Genomic DNA, 20343 nt, shown 5'->3' with positions numbered 1-20343 from the left:
TTAAATTCACCTTCTTTAACAGTCCTTTAGGGTGGGGGATGACCTGGTTGCACTCCTTTTCAGTTAAGTAACTGTTGAGGCCCATGTGGAATTCACATATTCTGCCATGTGCTGGTTGATGGAAGGGTACACAGACAGCTTTATGCACTGTAGGCCTTTTGCCATTTTTGATGGGCTTTCACTTGTTCTTTACAAACATCCCTAAGATTTTTAGTACCATCCTGGCAGGCACTTTTCCGATTTAATTAATCACCAGCCAGGGATTTACACATATCAACGAGGATGCTTCATCACTTTCAATGAACATTTCAGATATCTTTAATGTACTTTAATAAAAATAACTGCTAAAAACATTGAGAATATATTACAAAGTACATAAAAATGTTCCTTGTCATTCTCCTCAGCAGCCTTTTTTTATCTGGCTCAAATGTTTGGATATTTATGCATGCCAAATATTTCTCCAACATACCAGCTAAAATTAACCTTAAGAATCTATCAGACAGCCGCTAAGCAGCCCAGAAAAAAGATTAAAACTTATAATAACATCTCCATCAAAATCTTTCCTTTATAGTCATTTTCTATCATTGCAGAGGAATACAAAAGGAATAAATGATTCTGCAGCAGCAGTTTCCACTTCCATACTGCCCATTTCAAACATCCCAATGCACTTTCTGACTAGGCCTGGCTGTGGTGAACTATGTGCCTGTCGGGACATGTGCTGACTGCTCCTGTGGCTCCTCCCACAGGCCCCTGTATAAAGGAGATCTGCGGCCTGACGCTCGGCCTCAGTCTCCAAGACATTGTATGATAGACACTCACTCCTGGTTCCTTCTTCCAGTCAATAAAAGCCGATATCTCGCCTTACGTCTCAGTGTGAGTTATTGATGGTGCATCACTGGCATTGTGAATGCTAAGTGTTAACCAATTCTGTAAACTACAAATAGAAATACTGGATGGGAACTGTAAATGCATTCATTTGTGTTTATCTTTAGTCACTTGTTGAGCAGAGCAAGTAGAATCTGCATTTGGAGAAACCTCCGACTCAGAGCATAGAAACATTGAAAACCTACATACAAATACAGGTCCTTCGGCCCACGATGCTGTGCCAAACATGTACTAACTTTAGAAATTATGTAGGGTTACCCACAGCCTTCTATTTTTCTAAGCTTCATGTACCTATCCAGGAGTTTCTTAAAAGACCCTATAGTATCCGCCTCCACCACCATCGCCAGCAGTTCATTCCTTGCACTCACCATTATGTAAAAAAATTGTCCCTGACATCTCCTCTGTACCTTCTTCCAAGCACCTTAAAACTGTGCCCTCTTGTGCTAGCCATTTCAGCCCTGGGAAAAAGCCTCTGACTATCCACACAATCAATACCTCTCATCATCTTATACACCTCTATCAGGTCACCTCTCATCCTCTGTTGTTCCAAGGAGAAAAGGCCAAGTTCACTCAACCTATTCTGATGGGGCATGCTCCCCAATCCAGGCAACATCCTTGTAAATCTGCTCTGCACCCTTTCTGTGGCTTCCACATCCTTCCTGTAGTGAGGTGACCAGAACTGAGCACAGTTCTCCAAGTGGAGTCTGACCAGGGTAACATTACTTCTCGGCTCTTAAATTCAATCCCACAGTTGATGAAGGCCAATGCATCGTATGCTTTCTTAACCACAGAGTCAACCTGCGCAGCAGTTTTGAGTATCCTATGGACTCGAACCCCAAGATCCCTCTGAACTTCCACACTGCCAAGTCTTATCATAAATAATATATTCTGCCATCATACTTGACCTACCAAAATGAGCCACCTCACATTTACCTAGGTTGAACTCCATCTGCCACTTCTCAGCCCAGTTTTGCATCCTATCAATGTCCAACCTCTGACAGCCCTCCATACTATCCACAACACCCCCAACCTTTGTGTCATCAGCAAATTTACTAACCCATCCCTCCACTTCCTCATACAGGTCATTTATAAAAATCATGAAGAGAAGGGGTCACAGATCAGATCCCTGAGACACACCACTGGTCATCGATCTCCATGCAGAACCGTCTACAACCACTCTGTCTTCTGAGGGCAAGCCAATTCTAAATCCAGAAAACAAGGTCCCCTTGGATCCCATGCCTCCTTAATTTCTCAAGAAGCCTTGCATGGGGTACCTTATCAAATACCTTGCTGAAATCCATATGCACATCTGCTACTCTACCTTCATCAATGGGTTTAGTCACATCCTCAAAAAATTCAATCAGGCTTGTAAGGCACAACCTGCCTTTGACAAAGCCATGCTGACTATCCCTAATCATATTATGCCTCTCCAAATGTTCATAAATCCTGCCTCTCAGGATCTTCTCCATCAACTTACCAACCACTGAAAATGCTGAAGGAACTCAACATCTATTAAAGTGAATAAACAATCAACGTTTCGGGCCAAGACTCTTCCTTAGGACTAGAAAGGAAGGGGGAAGAAGGAGGACTAGCTTTAAGGTGATAGGTCAAGCTAAGTAAGTGGGAAAAGTAAAGAGCTGGAGAAGAAAGAACCTGATAGGAGATTGGACCATGGGAGATAGGAAAGAAGGAGGTGCAGCAGAGGGAGGTGATAGGCAAGTGAGAAGAGGTAAGAGGCCAGAGTGTGGAATAGATGAAGAGTGAAAGGAGAAAGGAAAAAATTACTGGAAGGAGCAATCAATTTCATGTCATCAGGTGGGAGGCAACCTAAATGAAATATGACGAGTTGCTCCTCCACTCTGAGACCGACATGTTGGAATGGAAATGGGGAGAGGAATTAACTGGTTGGCCACTGGAAAATTCCACTTTTGGCAGATGGAGTGTAGGTGCTGAACAAAGCGGTCCCCCAATTTACCTCGGGTCAATGTAGAGGAGGTGGCATCAGGGGAACAGGACATAATAGAAAACCCCTAAAGATTCACGGGTAAAGTGTTGCATCACCTGGAAGGACTATTTGGGACCCAGAATGGAGGTGAGGGAGGTGAATGGACTTGTTGGGATATGTGCCAGGTGGGAGATTACTGGCGAAGGACAAATGAACAAGAGTATTGCAGAGGGAGCAATCTCTGTGGAAAGCAGAGAGTGAGGGGAGGTAAAGATGCATTGGGTGATAGGATCCTGTTGAAGATGGCAGAAGTTACAGAAAATTATGTTTTGGACATGAGGCTCATGGAGTGGTATGTAAGGACAAGAACAAGTCTGTCTGTATTAAGATGGTGTGAACGTGGATGTCTCCGAAACGGAGGTGTGGGTGAAGGCAACATCAATGGTGGAGCAAGGGAAGGCCGTTTTTTTAAGGACATCTCTCACGTTCTAGAAAGGAAAGCCTCACCCTAGGAACATATGTCATGCCAACAAAGGAACAGAGAAAAGGAAAAAGCATGTTTACATAGTGGAACGAGGCATAATCCAGGTAGCTGCAGAAATCGGTAGCCTTATTATGAAAGTCGTCAGTAGAGTTTGTCTCCAGAGGAGGCAGAGAGATCAGAAAAGGGAGAGATGAGTCAAAAATTAATTAAGTGGATTTAAGTGTGTGTGTAAATAGTTTCAATATGATAAAATAAATTGTGCTCTTTCATAATCAAAAGTCCTGTGTACATACACCCTCGGGGTGGGGGTGCTACCTCCTTGAAATGTCTGTAATGAGAGCATGGATGCATGAAGCAGGACCAATGCAGTCGTCAATGTCACTTGACATTTAAAAGTTACCTAGCTTATGTAATTGAAATTTTTAAAAAAACTAGAAGCTTTCACGAAATTTCTATTAATGTTTTCCTCTCAGTGGCTGCTCAACGTCGTCCAACAGCCTGATAGAATATCCCAGATGAAAATGAGGCTCCAGCGATTGCACGAGTTCGCGAATGTTTCCCACAGACACGGAGGGAGCTGACCCTCTGCGCTTTGTGGACGACGGCCGCAAACATCCCCATGTCAGCAGGCAGGCGGGCGGGCGGGCGCAACCTGAAACCGCCCACGTGCTACCAGCAGACCGGATGTGGAAAGCCGTCACCGGAAGTTCGACGCTGAAGTCGCCGGGCGAAAGTTGGATCTGCGGGGCGGGCAGTCGTTTCCAACGGCGGTGAGGTGACCGGAGGAGGAAGCGCCGGCACGAACGAGGGTTGGAGTAGCTGGAGAAGGAACGCCATAGCCTTGCGGTGGGGTGAAGCTACGAGAAAGGCGGTGGAACAGGTAAGAGTCTTTCACGTGGACCATCCATGTGCTTTAGGCTCGAGTGTGGGTCCCCCCGCACCGACGCGGGGTTTGTGGAGATTGCAAGGACTGGAGATATTGGAATTGGGAGCGGAAAAAGTTCAGTTTTTCTCTGTTTGTGAAAACAAAACATCCTCTATCAATTTAATTGGTCGAGCAGTAACTGTGGGTAAAGTCCCAATATAGCCCTTCGACCTGAACAGTCGACATTTCCTCTCCTCTCCTCCCCCCGCCCCAGATGCTGCTCTACCTCCTTGGTTCGTTCCAGCATGCATTTCTTCCGTCTACACTGCTAATTGGATAGTGAGGGCTGCAAAGGGTGTGTGAGCCCACATTCATACAGGGCTGGGACTGCAAAATCTGCCATCCAGCTTTGGTAGGATAGGCTCTCCCAATTCAGATGGAGCTAATAATCGAGTCTCTGACGTTTTGGATCGTAATCCTTTCTGGGAAACCGCACTGCCACAAACCTTACTCTGATCAGCTCTCACTCCTAACCTCTGCCTGGTTGAGTGGTTGTATTTAGTTTGGGCTCTGCTTGGAGGTATATAATGTTTGTTAACTGTTTAATCACATTCTTTCGCATCAAAGTTCAAGCACTTGAGTAGTTGAGATTCTTCAAGTGATTACGCTTTTCCTTCTCAAAATAAACAGAAAATTTTGGTTCATGTATTATGCATGTATTCTGTTGAGGCTGAAATTTGTAATTAATTCATTATTATGGACTTGGGAGTGCCAGCATCCCCTCCTGCACTCTTCTGTGATTGACATGTTTTATTTTGATCTAATGAACCTAGATGGAAAGATTTGGGAGCTAAAGATTGTTTGATACACCACACTAGATTAAAATGAGCAGGTACAAACAAACTGGATGAACACAGCAGGTCGGGCAGCATCCGTTGAAATGAGCTTTGGTGACTTTGTGTATCTTTTAATTTCACTTATTGGTGAACTCAATACAGTTCTTGGATATTCGTTAAAAAGCTGTGTGATTTTAATTCAGTTAGGGGATTTACTTCACTCTCACCTTCATTCTTACTGGAGTCTTTCTTGTACTTTAGTGATTTCACATATTTAGTATTTAAGAGCAATATTAAGTCAAACTTTAAACAATATCCAAATGCTAGTGTACATAAGAATTCTTAATCCTTAACGTACTAGTTTACCCTGCAGATATTCTTGTAGAAATACAGTAGATGCCAGTTAATTGGGACACATCAGGACCAGTGCATATTGGCCCACATTAAGCAGCTGCCCCAATTAGCTGAAGTTTCATGGAAATAGTTGAAAGGGTATAAAAAAAGACGAACTGGGTAACCAAATGATGCATTTAAATGAAATACAGAACAATTAAGAACACTACCAATACTACTACACTACGATGAAACTATTAGTTCCTAATGTTTATCAACAGGAATTCATCCAGTGTACACTGCTGTGTTCTTTTGACTGTAACTGAATAAAATCAGCGCAGACTCCTAGAGCAAATACGGATTGCAAATCATAAACATGAGAAACGCTGCAGATGCTAGAAATCTAAAGCAACACACACACAAAATGCTGGAGGAAATCAGCAGATCAGGCAGCAACTTTTACAGGATGAGTGATAGTAAAAATGTTTGAACCCCAACCCCCGCACAACAAGTAGCAGCAAAGTATCAACCCTGCCCCTCCCCCACTTAATTCAGCTAAAAGCATCTGCACCTTCTACCCATCAAGCAAGCAACAAAAAGATGGGGGAAGAGGAAGGAAGACAGCTAGAAGGCGATAGGTGAAGCCAGAGGGGTAGGAAAAGTAAAGGTGCTAGAGAGGAAGGAATCTGATAGGAAGGAGCGTGGACCATAGGAGGAGGGGAACCAGGAGGAGTGGATAGGCAGGTGACAAGAGGTAGAGGCCAGAGTACGTTTGATGACTGTATCCTCCAAATCTTTATTTTCATTGTAACATTCAAGATGATTGTCAATACCTTCAAATTCTTTGTAGATCATAACTAGATGAAGTAGTGAAAAAATTTCAATGTCAGTCCTGGATGTTGAATGTTTGAAACTGCAATAAGCAAAACAGTTCTGAATTGTCTTAATGCTAATTTCTTGCCAACTATCAGTGACAAAAATCACTGCTTTTTGAACACAAAGAACACAACTGACGTTATTTAAAAACTTCATTCTAAGCATGGTATAGTGGGTTGACGCTAGTTAGAAATGTTGTTTCTTGTTACACTTAAGTGGCATGGTGTTTGAAATAAATATAGGAAGCCTCAGCTGTTTCCTGGATTTTTGTGTTAAGAATTGTTGCAAATAAGCAGCTGCCCCAATTGACCAGAATCCGCTGTATTTGCTATTTAAGGTGCTTTCCATTTTACCATGCCAAAGTAACAAAATTGGCAGCAAGAGTTCTACTGCTATTTAACATTTACATGTACAGTATATAAAAGAAAGTGGTGAACAAAGTGAAGCTTAATCGTGTTGTCAAATTTTAATAAGTTTTTTTCAATCATTGTTAAAAGCAAGTGCTTTAGCATCTGGAAATGCATTTGGATATAAAAAATAGCAAAATGTCACATCAAACATTTTCATTTAGTTCTACCTATAGTTAAATTTCACATGGCTCCCTCAACTTAATCATTCATATTCAGAAATACACTGGCTTTTGGATTTTGTTATGTTGTTATTTCTATTGAGTCCATAATGATATCAGCACTACTCTGTAGGACAATTGTTTTTTTCAGTTGGTTTCTTTCTTTAGAAATGTAAAGCGGGCCAAATTAGTGATTAATCATAACAAGTATACTGTATAAGGGCAGTATACTTTGTTTTCTCAAAGTACATCCAATACGATGTAAAACATTGAATTGATTGGTTGCAAGTTGATCTCTGGTCTAACTGTGGGAGCACTATTTATTACTCTGACTGCAGATGAATGAAATTAGGATACAGATGACAGATTATTGCATTTATTAAGGTGAGTGTTTTTAATCAGTTTTGATAATGTTAATTTCAATTGTTTAAGTCCTGTAGTGAAAAACACTGAATTTTTTTCTATTTCTTTTTGAACCAAACCATACATTAAAGTAGGAAATGAAGACTTGATTCATAATTTTTAGTTTTGTTCCTTTTTTTTAATGTGCTCTTCTGACTTAACAGAAGGTGATTTGTTTGGTTTGATATTCTCCAACTACATAAAAGAAAAGCAATTTAATGTTCTTTTTTACCGTTATGTTGTGAAATCTATAGGTGATGTGCCGCACCTTCCATATGTTCCAGCATCTCAAATTTCAGTCTGCATTGAATAAAGTGCCCTAAATTTTTGTAAAACGTGCCATTGATTATACAGAATTTTGGAGGAAATTCATTTTTTCTATTTCTGCCATTTAATATTTTGCAACATATTACACATGGATATATTTCTGTATTTCAGTGAACTCTAAATTCAACCTTAAGCACATTGTGTTCTACCAAGCTTAATAAGTGCGTCTATTTTTAAGTTGAATTTAAGACCTTGAAATAAAGTTAATTTGAATTTTAAATTTACAATGGTGGCTAATACATCTGTCCTTTTTTTGGCTTTGATAGAACCAAGATCCTTGATCCCATGTCTATCTTTTTATCTTAAACTCCTTTCAGTCTGAAACAACTGTTCCACTTGCTTTTTTTTTAACAGGAGGATCAACAATGCAAAAGTAATTCTTCCGTTCTCTAAGCAACACACACAAAATGCTGGGGGAACTCAGCAGGTGAAGCAGCATTTAGGAAAATAGTACAGTTGACATTTTGGACCGAAATCCTTTAGCAGGACTGATTGCCAAAGGGTTTTGGCCCAAAACATCGACTTAACTCTTTTCTATGGATGCTGCCTGACCTAAGTTCCACTAGCATTTTGTGTGTGTTGCTTGGATTTCCAGCATCTGCAGATTTCCCCTTATACTTCTGTTCTCTGGATCATTTGGTTGAGGTTTTAGATTTTAATTTCTAGTTAGTGGTCTAATCAACATAGGTCTAATTTTTCCTCTGTTATAATTTCTGTTTGGTTTCCTTTTAAATCTCTTTGAGTTCCTAGCTTTGCCAGCTGACGTTGGTAAGTGTGGTATTTGGAGTGATCATTATGTATTACCATGCAGACCCATCAACCGTTTAAGAAGGCCAACATTACTAAACTCATTGCATGGAAAGAATAATGTACTTTAAGCACGAGGTTCTGCATGGTAGGACTTCAGTAAGGGCTTTGATAAGGTTATGTCTGGTAGGCTGCTGTGGAAAATTGGGATCTAGGAAGAGCTAGTTAATTAGATACTCAATTTGCTTGATGGCAGGAAGCAGAGGGTGATAGTGAGAGGTTGTGTATTGGATTGGAGGCTAATGGCTCTCTTGGGGTTGTCTTAGGCTCATTACTATTCATTTATTTCAATAATTTGGAAATTGTACAAGGCACAGTTAGTACTGCTACTGTTGACAGTGAAGATGGATTTACAGTATGATCTTGGCCAGTTGGGTAGGTGGGCTAAAGAATGGTAAATAAAGTTTAATTCAGATAAGTTTGAGGAATTAAATGTTGGGAAGGTAGAAACTTGCTCCTATGCATTGTAAGGATGCATGCAATATTTTACAAAATATTGCTGAATTTTGTTCATGACTTGGGTGCTTCCTTCAACCAGAAAAAGTAATAATTACCAGAGGATTGTAATAGCTCATTTGATACATGAGTTTTGACATTAGTAAGCAGCGCGTGTTCTTTATTTAAATGCAAGTTGTTTGTGTGAGGTTAGTGAATGTTATCTGATGTTATTAATTCAAGTAAATTGTCTTCTGGTTGGGCCATTTTATTAAACTGTAACCACAATACCAAAGATGGCACTGAGATCAGTTTCAAATTGAAACAGGTGCTGATATGCTGGTTTTGATGTGGAATTTTTACTCAAAATATTGTAAACTAAATTACCATTTCAAATTTATACTTATGTATATTTTCAGTATTGTAGCTGCTCGCATTTTAAAAATTCCAAGTTTTGAGTAGACTCTAATGATATCTTCATTTTTTTATCTTAACAGCTTTATCTAAGAAGTTCCTGATATGTGCTTCAAATCACCAGTGAGATGGTAAAGGTTAGCCTGTGGCCCAGCATGATGGATAAACAGAAGACCAAGACTTATTTGCCATTAAGTGGTGCAGGCACTGATATAAATATGTCTTCCATCCACACAGTGGGGTATTTGGGAAAAGTCAGTAAAACTGTTTATTCCTCTCTGAACTGCGCAAAATTCTAAATTTTATTACATTCCAAATTATTTTAATCTATTATTTCTGGGAAAAAAATTCAAAATTATGGAACGTTCTAAACTCATAATGACACGGAAATCTTGCACAGAGTGCTATGGCGAAAGATTTTTCTGAGGTGAAAACATGATAAAAGTGGTAATCCTCTGAGTGATTATTGAAAAATGTTTTTTTTTTAAAGAACAACCAAGATCTGCTTTCAAATGAGAACCAGAATATGAACGTAAACTTGGTATAAATATTTTTTTCACTTCTATACCACAAAATATAAATGTACATTTCATGTTGGTTACCAAGGATGGAGATATCATATTAGATGAATTTAAGTTTCTATTTTGAAAGGAATTGGTGTAAAACTTTGATGCTTTTCCACAAAAACCATAATTGTAAACAAGGTCAACTCTTCTTTTGATGTCATTTTTCATTTCTGTGTGCAGTTTTCTCATAGCACTTCACTTGACCTGCAAGAATATTGTCCAGTTTGTGCAGCAAACGGGAAAAGCCAGGCACTACGGACATATTGTATAAGCTTTGAAGAATCCATTCTTCTTTGTGAAAATCCACAGGTACTGAATATTATTGAACTAATTTTTTCTTGGGAGAGTAGACGTGAGCTGGAATATTTTTCATATCAAGCTGCAACAATTCTATTAGCCACATTAAAAATGGGTCTAGTTTGTACTGTTAGTCAGTACTAGAAACTGCATTAACACTGCAATGGTGAACAGAACTTTTCAGTGGTGCCTATATTGATGTACAGATGGAAAAGTAAATTATTTTCCATCTATAGTGTCATAGAGCACTACAGCACAGAAACAGGCCCTTTAACCTATCTAGTTCATGCCAAACTTTTATTCTGCCTAGTCCCATCAATTTGCAACTGGACCATAACCCTTTAAACCCTTCTCATCCATGTACTCATCTGTACTTCTCTGAAGTGTTGAAATCAAATTAGCATCTGCTACTTCTGCTGGCAGTTTGTTCCACACCCTCACCACCCTCTGAGTGAAGAAGTTCCTCCTTCACCCTTAATGACCTATATTTCTTGTCTGACAGAACCTCAATGGAACAAGCCTGTTTCATTTACCTATCTATACTTCTCAATTTTGTATACCCCTGTAAAACCTCCCCTGATTCTTCTATGCTCCAGCAGATAAAGTCCTAACCTATTCAGTCTTTCCCTATGACTTGGGTCCTCAAGTTCTGGTAACATCTTTGTAAACTTTCTCAGTACTCTTTCAATCTTAGTGATCTCTTTCCTGAGGATGGTAACAAGAACTGTACACAATACTCCAGCTTTGGCCTCACCAATGTCCTATGCAACTTCAGGGTAACATCCCAACTCCCATAGTCACTGCTTTGCTTTATGAAGTCCAATGTGCCAGAAGCTCTCTTTACAACTCTTATCTACCTAAGCCAACAGTTTCGAGGAATTATGTATAATCCCAGATCATCTGTTCCACTACACTCCTCAGTGCCCTATCATTGACTATAAGTCCTAGCTTGGTTTCTCCTCCTTCCAAAGTGCAATACCTCACACCTACATTAGATTCCACCTGTCATTTTTTGTCCCCATTTTTCTAGTTAGTCCAGGTCCCTCTGCAAGTTTTGGCCTTCCTCACTGTCCACTGTGCACCCAATCTTGATGAAATCCACAAATTTGCTGATCATTTTACCACATTGTCATTCAGATTGTTGATGTAATTGAAAAGGAACAGACTTGTATTCCTGGTGCCTAATGGATCCCTGCAGCATATCACTTGTCACAGGCCTCCAGTCAGTAAGGCAACCATATACTATCGCATGAAAACAATGTCAAATCCAATTTGCCAGCTCATCCTGAATGCCAAGAGACTGAGCCTTCTTAACCACCCTCCCATTTGTGACCTTGTCAAGGGCCTTTCTATAGTCCATGTGGACTACACCCATTACCTTCCCTTCATCTTTCCTGATAACCTCCTTGGAAAAGAAATTGGTTGGGGGATGACCTACCATACACAAAGCTATGTTGACTATCCCAAATCAGATCCTATCTGTCAAAATACTTGTGTATCCAGTCCCCTAGTCTGATCTGACATGTAATTGTTCCAAATTTGGGGGGATGTTTTGTCATTTGAGTTATTACTGCTTTTTAAATCTAACTGTTTCCTTTATAGTGTTTCTTTCCTTTGGGATGTAAACCATTGAATGAGATCCTACTTGCATCTGCTTTACCAAGAACTCAATCATTATCTTCTTACAATGCGAAGAGCATATCTGAATCAAGCTTGCTGGTTCAACCATGCAAACAGAATATAAAACGGCAAAAAACTTTGAATTGTAATAATAATGATACTTGGAATAGTTTCAGTGGCATTTTCAAGGAAGATGCATTTCAGTATTCAGGCAGTGGCTCAGATAGAATTGACAATTTTGTTCCTTGTTCAAAAAATGGAAGTAATCAAGAAACACTTAATTCTACTGCTGCGAGAGGCACAGTTGTCTCAAGTGAGCCAATTACTGTGGCACCTGGTCAATTGTGTGGCAAAAGGAAGGAGCTATCAACTGAATCAGAACATTCTGGATTGGAAGTTTCTAAAGAGAAATTGTGCATCGAACAATTAGTCCTTCAGTGGAAGAACACGTCTGCTCTCTGCTGGCTAGATTGTATATTAACAACCTTGGTTCACTTGAAAGTAATTCGAAATGTTATAAGCAATATAGGAGCTGAAACAGAATCTCCAATTAAGAAACTATGCACTGAATATGATAAAGCATGTGCACTACTGTCTCACAGCCAATGTCATGGAACAGGTAGGAACTGATAATTGATCTCCTATATTTTGCTGTAGTACATAATCTGATTTTTATTTTTGTATCATGTTCATTCACTGCTTGATTTGAAATACTGATGACTTAAGAAATTCTCATGCCAAGGAAAGCCTAACTCTTTGGAATAACCTTTTTTTTGGGAAGTTGAAATCAATTTTTAATGGCAATTTAAATATATCTTTATTCTTGCTAGTAGCTCAAGCTTCAACTACAATAGAATTTTAGATCAACCCAATTAAATATTTTAATAAAGTATTAAGAATTCAGCAAAAATGGTGACAACATTTGAGTTGGAATATTGTGGATTAACACTTACTTTGGTACATACTTAAGGTACTTTTGTGGCCAAACCAAAAATCGATCTTGACAAATTTTGATGGCTTTAGAGTCAAGACCAAATTGTTCTAAGCAATGTCTTTAAAATGTACAATATTTTTTCTTTAGTTTTCCAAATGTGTATTCTTTGAACCTTCAATCAATGTGAACAATCTATCTCGTTTAGACTGCATTTTATTTTGAACTGCTCTATCACACTTCCTTTCAACTTTAAATCCAAGGAAAACATTCTCAGTTTCTCAATCTTCCTAGTTACATCAGACCCCATTCTTGACCCCATCCTACCAAATCTTATTTACATCTTCAGTGGGGTTTATGTCCCTTCTAAGGTCTAGCAACAAATAAAAAGTGCTTATAAAACAATAAGATTTAGGAGCAGAGCTAAGCTTTTCAATGCATCATTCACTCCTAATGATTTTTGTTTCAATATTCTTAACCTTCTCACAAAATAAGAACCAATCAATCTCTGTCTTAAATACAAACATCGAGTTGACCTACAGAACCTTCTGTGCCAATGACTTCCACAGATTCACCACTCTGGCTGAAGAAATTCCTTCTCATTCCTTCTTGAAAGGGTCATCTTTTTTGTGTCTGTGCCCTCTGATCCTAGATTCTCCTAATGGATATTTTTAAACTAGAAAATTTTCAGGTTTTTTTTTAAAAAGCAGGTGGATCACAACAATAACATAAAAAGTAACAAATGTTTTTTTTCTCTTTGTAATGTGCTCATGGCTTCAAACTAATACTAATCTGGTGACAAATTTAAAATTTAAAAATTGTAAAGGAGAGGGTTAAGTAGGGTAGGTTTTAGAATATCTTTAATTTATATTTTGAAATCCCTCTACAGAGTAAGCTGCCACAGTGAAAAATAGTATTTCAAAGATAATATTTCTATCTTATACATGCCATTGAGTAAATTATTACTGTACCACCCTGATTAGATATCCATCTGTCTGCTTTGAAATAAGGACCAACCTTCCATTAACTTTCTGAGCTTTGTGCCCAGGGACCCAAAGTTCCGTTTGTACTGCAGCTTTCTGCATTTTATTATTTCCATTTCAGTATCTGATCAATAACTTCACTTTTCCCCCTACCTTATGCCTCATTTATCAACTTTCGTCCACTAATCAGACACTCAGTATCTGTTTGCAGACTGTTTGTATCCCTCTTGCAATTTGCTTTCCTGCCCATTTTTTGAGTCAGCTGTAAAACTGGCTGTCTTACATCTGCTTGATTTCCCTACATCACTAATTTATACAGTTAAAAAGTTGTAGTCCCAGCTCTGAATTCTGTGGTATTTCACTGATTGCAGGTTCCCATCCTAAAAATAACACCTTTATCCCCTATACACACACAAAGTGCTGATGGAACGCAGCAGGCCAGGCAGCATCTATAGGGAGATGCACTGTTGACGTTTCGGGCTGAGACCCTTTGTCAGGACTAACGTTAGTCTCGGCCCAAAACGTCGACAGTGCTTCTACCTACAGATGCTGCCTGATCTGCTGTGTTCCACCGGCATTTTGTGTGTGTTGCTTGAATTTCCAGCATCTGCAGATTTCCTCATGTTTACCCTTATCCCCGGCTTTGGTTTTCTGCTTGTTAGATATTCGTTCCTTGCTGAGAAGTTGCCTGCAACAGCATGTGCACTTATTGCATATATCTATTTGGAATTCCGGTTATAAAGCCTGATTCCCCTCTAGCAACTCTGAAAGAGACCACCTTATTGAATTCCAACAAATTCCCCTTTCGTAAAGCTACTGTGATTCATTATAGTTTTTCAAATGTACTGCAATTACTTAATTGAATATTAATTTTTCTGTCAATACATGGCATGCATTTTGCTCCAGTTTTTTTATTTGGTTGTCACATTGGTAGTTTTCTAATCAATAGACAATAGGTGCAGAAGTAGACCATTCGGCCCTTCAAGTGTGCACCGCCATTCTGAGATCATGGCTGATCATCTACTATCAATACCCGGTTCCTGCCTTGTCCCCATATCCATAAGATACCTATCTAGCTCCTTCTTGAAAGCATCCAGAGAATTTGCCTCCACTGCCTTCTGAGGCAGTGCATTCCAGACACCCACAACTCTCTGGGAGAAGAAGTTTTTCCTTAACTCTGTCCTAAATGACCAACCTCTTATTCTCAAACCATGCCCTCTGGTACTGGACTCTCCCAGCATCTGGAACATATTTCCTGCCTCTATCTTGTCCAATACCTTAATAATCTTATATGTTTCAATCAGATCCCCTGTCAATCTCCTTAATTCCGGTGTGTACAAGCCCAGTTTCTCTAACCTCTCTGCATAAGACAGTTCAGACATCCCAGGAATTAACCTTGTGAATTTACGCTGCACTTCCTCTACAGCCAGGATGTCCTTCCTTAACCCTGGAGACCAAAACTGTACACAATACGCCAAGTGTGGTCTCACCAGGACTCTGTACAAATGCAAGAGGATTTCCTTGCTCTTGTACTCAATTCCCTTTGTAATAAAGGCCAACATTCCATTAGCCTTCTTCACTGCCTGCTGCACTTGCTCATTCACCTTCAGTGACTGATGAACAAGGACTCCTAGATCTCTTTGTAGTTCTCCCTTACCTAACTCTACACCGTTCAGATAATAATCTGCCTTCCTGTTCTTACTCCCAAAGTGGATAACCTCACACTTGTTCACATTAAACGTCATCTGCCAAGTATCTGCCCACTCACCCAGCCTATCCAAGTCACCCTGAATTCTCCTAACATCCTCATCACATGTCACACTGCCACCCAGCTTAGTATCATCAGCAAATTTGCTGATGTTATTTTCTATGCCTTCATCCAAATCGTTAATGTAAATGGTAAATGGCTGTGGTCCCAATACCGAGCCCTGTGGCACCCCACTAGTCACCACCTGCCATTCTGAGAAACACCCATTCACCGCTACCCTTTGCTTTCTATCTGCCAACCAGTTTTCTATCCATGTCAATGCCTTCCCCCCCGATGCCCTGAGCTTTGATTTTACCCACCAATCTTCTATGTGGGACCTTATCAAATGCCTTCTGAAAATCGAGGTACACTACATTCACTGGATCTCCCCGTCTAACTTCCTGGTTACATCCTCGAAAAACTCCAACAGATTAGTCAAGCATGATTTACCCTTGGTAAATCCATGCTGGCTCGGCCCAATCCTATCACAGCTATCTAAATATGCCACTATTTCATCCTTAATAGTGGACTCTAGCATCTTTCCCACCACCGATGTCAGGCTGACAGGTCGGTAGTTCTCTGTTTTCTCCCTCCCTCCTTTCTTAAAAAGTGGGATAACATTAGCCATTCTCCAATCCTCAGGAACTGATCCTGAATCTAAGGAACATTGGAAAATGATTACCAATGCATCCGCAATTTCCAGGGCCACCTCCTTTAGTACCCTAGGGTGCAGACCATCTGGACCTGGGGATTTGTCAGCTTTCAGTCCCATCAGTCTTCTCATCACCATTTCCTTCCGAATGTCAATCTGTTTCATTTCCTCTGTTACCCTATGTCCTTGGCCCATCCATACATCTGGGAGATTGCTTGTGTCTTCCTTAGTGAAAACAGATCTAAAGTACTCATTAAATTCTTCTGCCATTTCTCTGTTTCCCATAACAATTTCACCCAATTCATTCTTCAAGGGCCCAACATTGTTCTTAACTATCTTCTTTCTCTTCACATACCTAAAAAAGCTTTTGCTATCTTCCTTTATATTCCTGGCTAGCTTGCGTTCGTACCTCATTTTTTCTCCCTGTATTGTCTTTTTAGTTAAGTTCTGTTGTTCCTTTAAAAACTTCCCAATCATCTGTCCTCCCACTCACCTTAGCTCTGTCATATTTCCTTTTTTTTAATACTATGCAGTCTCTGACTTCCTTTGTCAACCACTGAGGCCCCTTCCCCCCCCCACCCTTTGAATCCTTCCTTCTCCAGGGGATGAACTGATTTTGCACCTTGTGCATTATTCCCAAGAATACCTGCCATTGCTGTTCCACTGTCTTTTCTGCTAGGATATCCGTCCAGTCAACTTTGGCTAGCTCCTCCCTCATGGCTCCATAGTTTCCCCTGTTCATCTGCAGCACTGACACCTCCGAGCTCCCCTTATCCTTCTCAAATTGCAGATAAAAGCTTATCATATTGTGATCACTACCTCCTAATGGCTCTTTTACTGCGAGATCGCTTATCAAATCCTGTTCATTACATAACACTAAATCCAGAATAGTCTTGTCCCTGGTTGGCTCTCGTACAAGCTGTTCCAAGAATGCATCCCGTAGGCACTCTACAAACTCTATCCTGTGGTCCAGCACCAACCTGATTCTCCCAGTTCACCTGCATGTTGAAATCCCCCATAACTACTGCGACATTACCTTTGCCACATGCCAATGTTAACTCCCTATTCAACTTGCACCCAATATCCATGCTACTGTTTGGTGGCCTGTAGACAACACCCATTTGGGTCCTTTTACCCTTACTGTTCCTCAGTTCTATCCACACAGACTCTTAAAGACTTAAACTAAGTATATGATTAATTCTCTGTTATTTCTTAATCTCATTCTCTAGGAGGCTAATATTCACCTGCAATTTTTACACACTAAAATAAAATTAATTTTTTTTTCACTAATTGCCTTGATAGTTTATTTTCTTTTATCTTGCAGTCTTTGCATTCTTAGGCTTTACTACTAGCTTTTTGCTCTTTTTCAATTTGATGCTCTCTAACTTGCTCAGCTAACAGTTCATTTGAATATTTTCCTAAGATACAATTTTGCCATGTTACAAATTACAAATATATGTCACTACTTCTACATAGTCATCCCTGGTCATTTTTCGGCCTAATCTACTCTAATTCTCATCTCATTTTATTGTAATTATTAGACTTAAGTTAAAATGGTGTTTCAGACCCAAATTTTTTGTCTGAAGGCAAAAGTTATTCATCATTGTAGTGTTAACACATAGCTAAGTCCTCTTATTTCTGTTTCCCAGGCACATTCCTTATTTAACAAATATATAGTACTGTGCAAAAATCTATGTATAATTAGGGTGCCTAAGATTTTTGCACAGTAATGTACCCTTTTCGAGTGACTAATGCTTTGGATATTGTGGGGGTTGTTGGTGGTCTTTAAACGCTATTCGTACTGGTGATGTCTTACCTTGATATTTTTAATCTCCATCCAGATGGACTTCATCTGAGACTGGGGATTGTCTTTTGCAACTGTACTTATTTTTCTGTTATTAACATTGCTATCTCACTATCTTTCCCTTCCTGTTTGTCCTTGGAAAATTTTTTTTAAATCACAGCAGTACTGAGAAAGGATGTGTTAGTAAACATCAAATGGTTGTTCAGAAAAGAATTCTAAGAAGAAACATTTTCATATTGTGAATTGAATTAGGAATAAGTTTAAAATAAGTTGACCAGGAGCCTTTAATAGAATTGAATATAGATCAATAGGTTCAGCGTGTGTTTACACGATTTAGGATATGCCTGCAGTATTGAATGAGGTTGTTTATGAAGAGTGGAAGACTGGTCAGGAATGTGTTGTCATAATAAATGTAGACGAAGGAAGTATGGTTGAGTTTGTTGCAAATACTTTTTTAAGCACTCTTATTATAAAACAACAGATCCTGCAATTCAGTAGTACCATGGCTACTATGTTTAGCATGATGAGAAGCCAGTTCACTCTGAGTTATTAGTTCAGATAATTTTTCCTGTTAATTTTGATTATATGTTTTATTTTGAGGCCAAGTTTGATACAGAAATAAAAGTTTAATTGATTTTAAGTGGATGAGTTGCTGTCTGTTTAGGTGATTTTTTTTTTCTCCCTTAAAATAATTGATCTGTGTCTGTGTCCTTTTTTATTTGCAGGTGATGGTTCGTGGCAGATTCCTCCTCAGCTGCTTGCTCAGATAGAATTAATACTGAAAGATATCCGGCAGAGCTTCTTTGAGTTGCTTCAACCAAAGCTGAAATGTGAATTAGGTAATCACTGATTTGGGTGCATGTAAAATAAATGTTACCCTTAATATTTTTCATATAAAAATCAATTTTCTGTCCATTAATGGCTGAAAAACAGTGCTGCACTGGAAATAATTATGGTAACATGTACACCATTGTGTAATATTTAAACCAAGCATATGAGTATAATCTGTTGCTGCTAATACCAGAATAGTTAATATGTCTAAGATTATCTCTTTCCAGTCTTCCCCATTGAATAATTTTTGCTTTTTAATTTTGGCGGGTGCTTTTTTTGGTGTTTGTTTTTTTTAAATTGAGATTCAGCACAGAATAGGCCCATCCAGCACTTCAAGGTGCGCTACCCAGTAACCCTATCCTAATCCGGGGATAATTTACAATGACCAATTAATTTACCAACTGGTGTGTCTTCGGATTGTAGGAGAAAACCCACGCAGTCATGGGGAAAGTACACAAACTTTTTACAGACTGTTGGGAATTGAACCTGGGCTGCTGCTACCGTAAAATGTTGTGTTAAATATTAAGCTACTGTGCTGAATCAATGTTGTGGGCTGTATTCCTTGTCAGAAATGGGAGGAGAACAAGCCATTATCTCTTTGAAACTGCTCTGCAGTTAAGATCATGACATCTTCCTCAAAGCCATTTTTTTCCCCCAGTACTATCACTTAGGTCCTTGATTCATAAAGCACAGTAAATTAATAATTTCTGCTTAAATGAACCTCTACAATTCACTACCTGTTGTGAACAAGTTTCTGCTCATCCGTTCTGAATGTCCTGCTCTTCCGAGGCCATTCAAATAAAAACATCTGTGTTAATAAGACTTATGCTCATTCTTTTAAACTCCAGAGTATACAAATCTGGTGCATTTGATCTTGCCTTCAGTGAATCTTTTAATGCACTCAAATGACAATATATTCATTTTTTAGTATGGTATCCAAAACTAAGTTCTTCACTTCTACTAAGGTGGGTTCAACAGATTGGAGAAGTATGAATAAATTAAAGGAGAAAAGTAAGGGTGGAGTGAAGAAAAGTCAAGTGCATTAAGAGACAAAGATTACTAGATTTTAAAGACACAATGAGGGCACTTTACCTGAATGCCTGTAGTATTCGTAACAAGATCAGTGAACCTGTGGCATAAATCAGTATCATGGGGTATGATTTAGTGGCCATTACAGAAACATTGCAGAGTGGAGAGGATTGAGAATTAAATACCAATAATAACTGGTAATATGGACAGATCAACAGGAAGGTAGTGGAGGTGGGGTATCACTCTTAATTAAGGATGAGATCCGGGTGATGGTGAGAGACTATCTAAGGAGCAGAACGTTGAATCCACCTGGGTAGAGATTAGGAATAGTAAAGGGGGGAAAAACACTGGTGAGAGTTGTCTATTGGCCACCAAATAATAATATTACAATAAACTGAGAAATATCTGAGATGTAAGATTGGAACAGCAGTTATCGTGAGGGACTTTAACTTGCACATAGATTGGGTCAATCAAGTTGGTTGAGGCTGTCTTGAGGAAGACTTCATGGAATGCATCCATGATGACTTTCTTGAACAGCATGTTACTGAACCTACAAGGGAACATGCTGCCTTGGATCTGGTCCTGTGCAATAAGACAGGTAAAATTAGCGATCTTGTAATTAGGGATTCTCTTGGAAAGAGTGATTACAGTATGATTGAGTCTTTCATACAAATGGAGGGTGCAGTAGTTTGATCTAAAACCAGTG

The 20343-nt window shown here is 39.3% G+C and overlaps 1 protein-coding gene across 2 annotated transcripts in view; it reads left to right on the top strand.

The window, feature by feature from the left end:
* The first annotated feature begins 4020 nt into the window (after nucleotides 1-4020).
* Nucleotides 4021-20343, top strand: part of uspl1 (ubiquitin specific peptidase like 1) — a 32538-nt gene continuing 16215 nt past the window's right edge. The window contains exons 1-5 of one of the 2 annotated variants that reach the window (XM_059964107.1): nucleotides 4021-4194; nucleotides 9261-9431; nucleotides 9924-10052; nucleotides 11643-12279; nucleotides 18503-18616. In XM_059964107.1, the coding sequence (XP_059820090.1) occupies nucleotides 9306-9431; nucleotides 9924-10052; nucleotides 11643-12279; nucleotides 18503-18616 (1006 nt within the window). In that variant the 5' untranslated portion in view covers nucleotides 4021-4194; nucleotides 9261-9305. Of the gene's footprint in view, nucleotides 9432-9923; nucleotides 10053-11642; nucleotides 12280-18502; nucleotides 18617-20343 lie in introns of both variants that reach the window. The other variant, XM_059964106.1, reaches the window with a different exon arrangement.

Source organism: Hypanus sabinus, chromosome 3, assembly GCF_030144855.1.
Source record: "Hypanus sabinus isolate sHypSab1 chromosome 3, sHypSab1.hap1, whole genome shotgun sequence".
NCBI classification, from domain to species: domain Eukaryota; kingdom Metazoa; phylum Chordata; class Chondrichthyes; order Myliobatiformes; family Dasyatidae; genus Hypanus; species Hypanus sabinus.
This window is presented reverse-complemented; position numbering and strand designations above follow the sequence as displayed.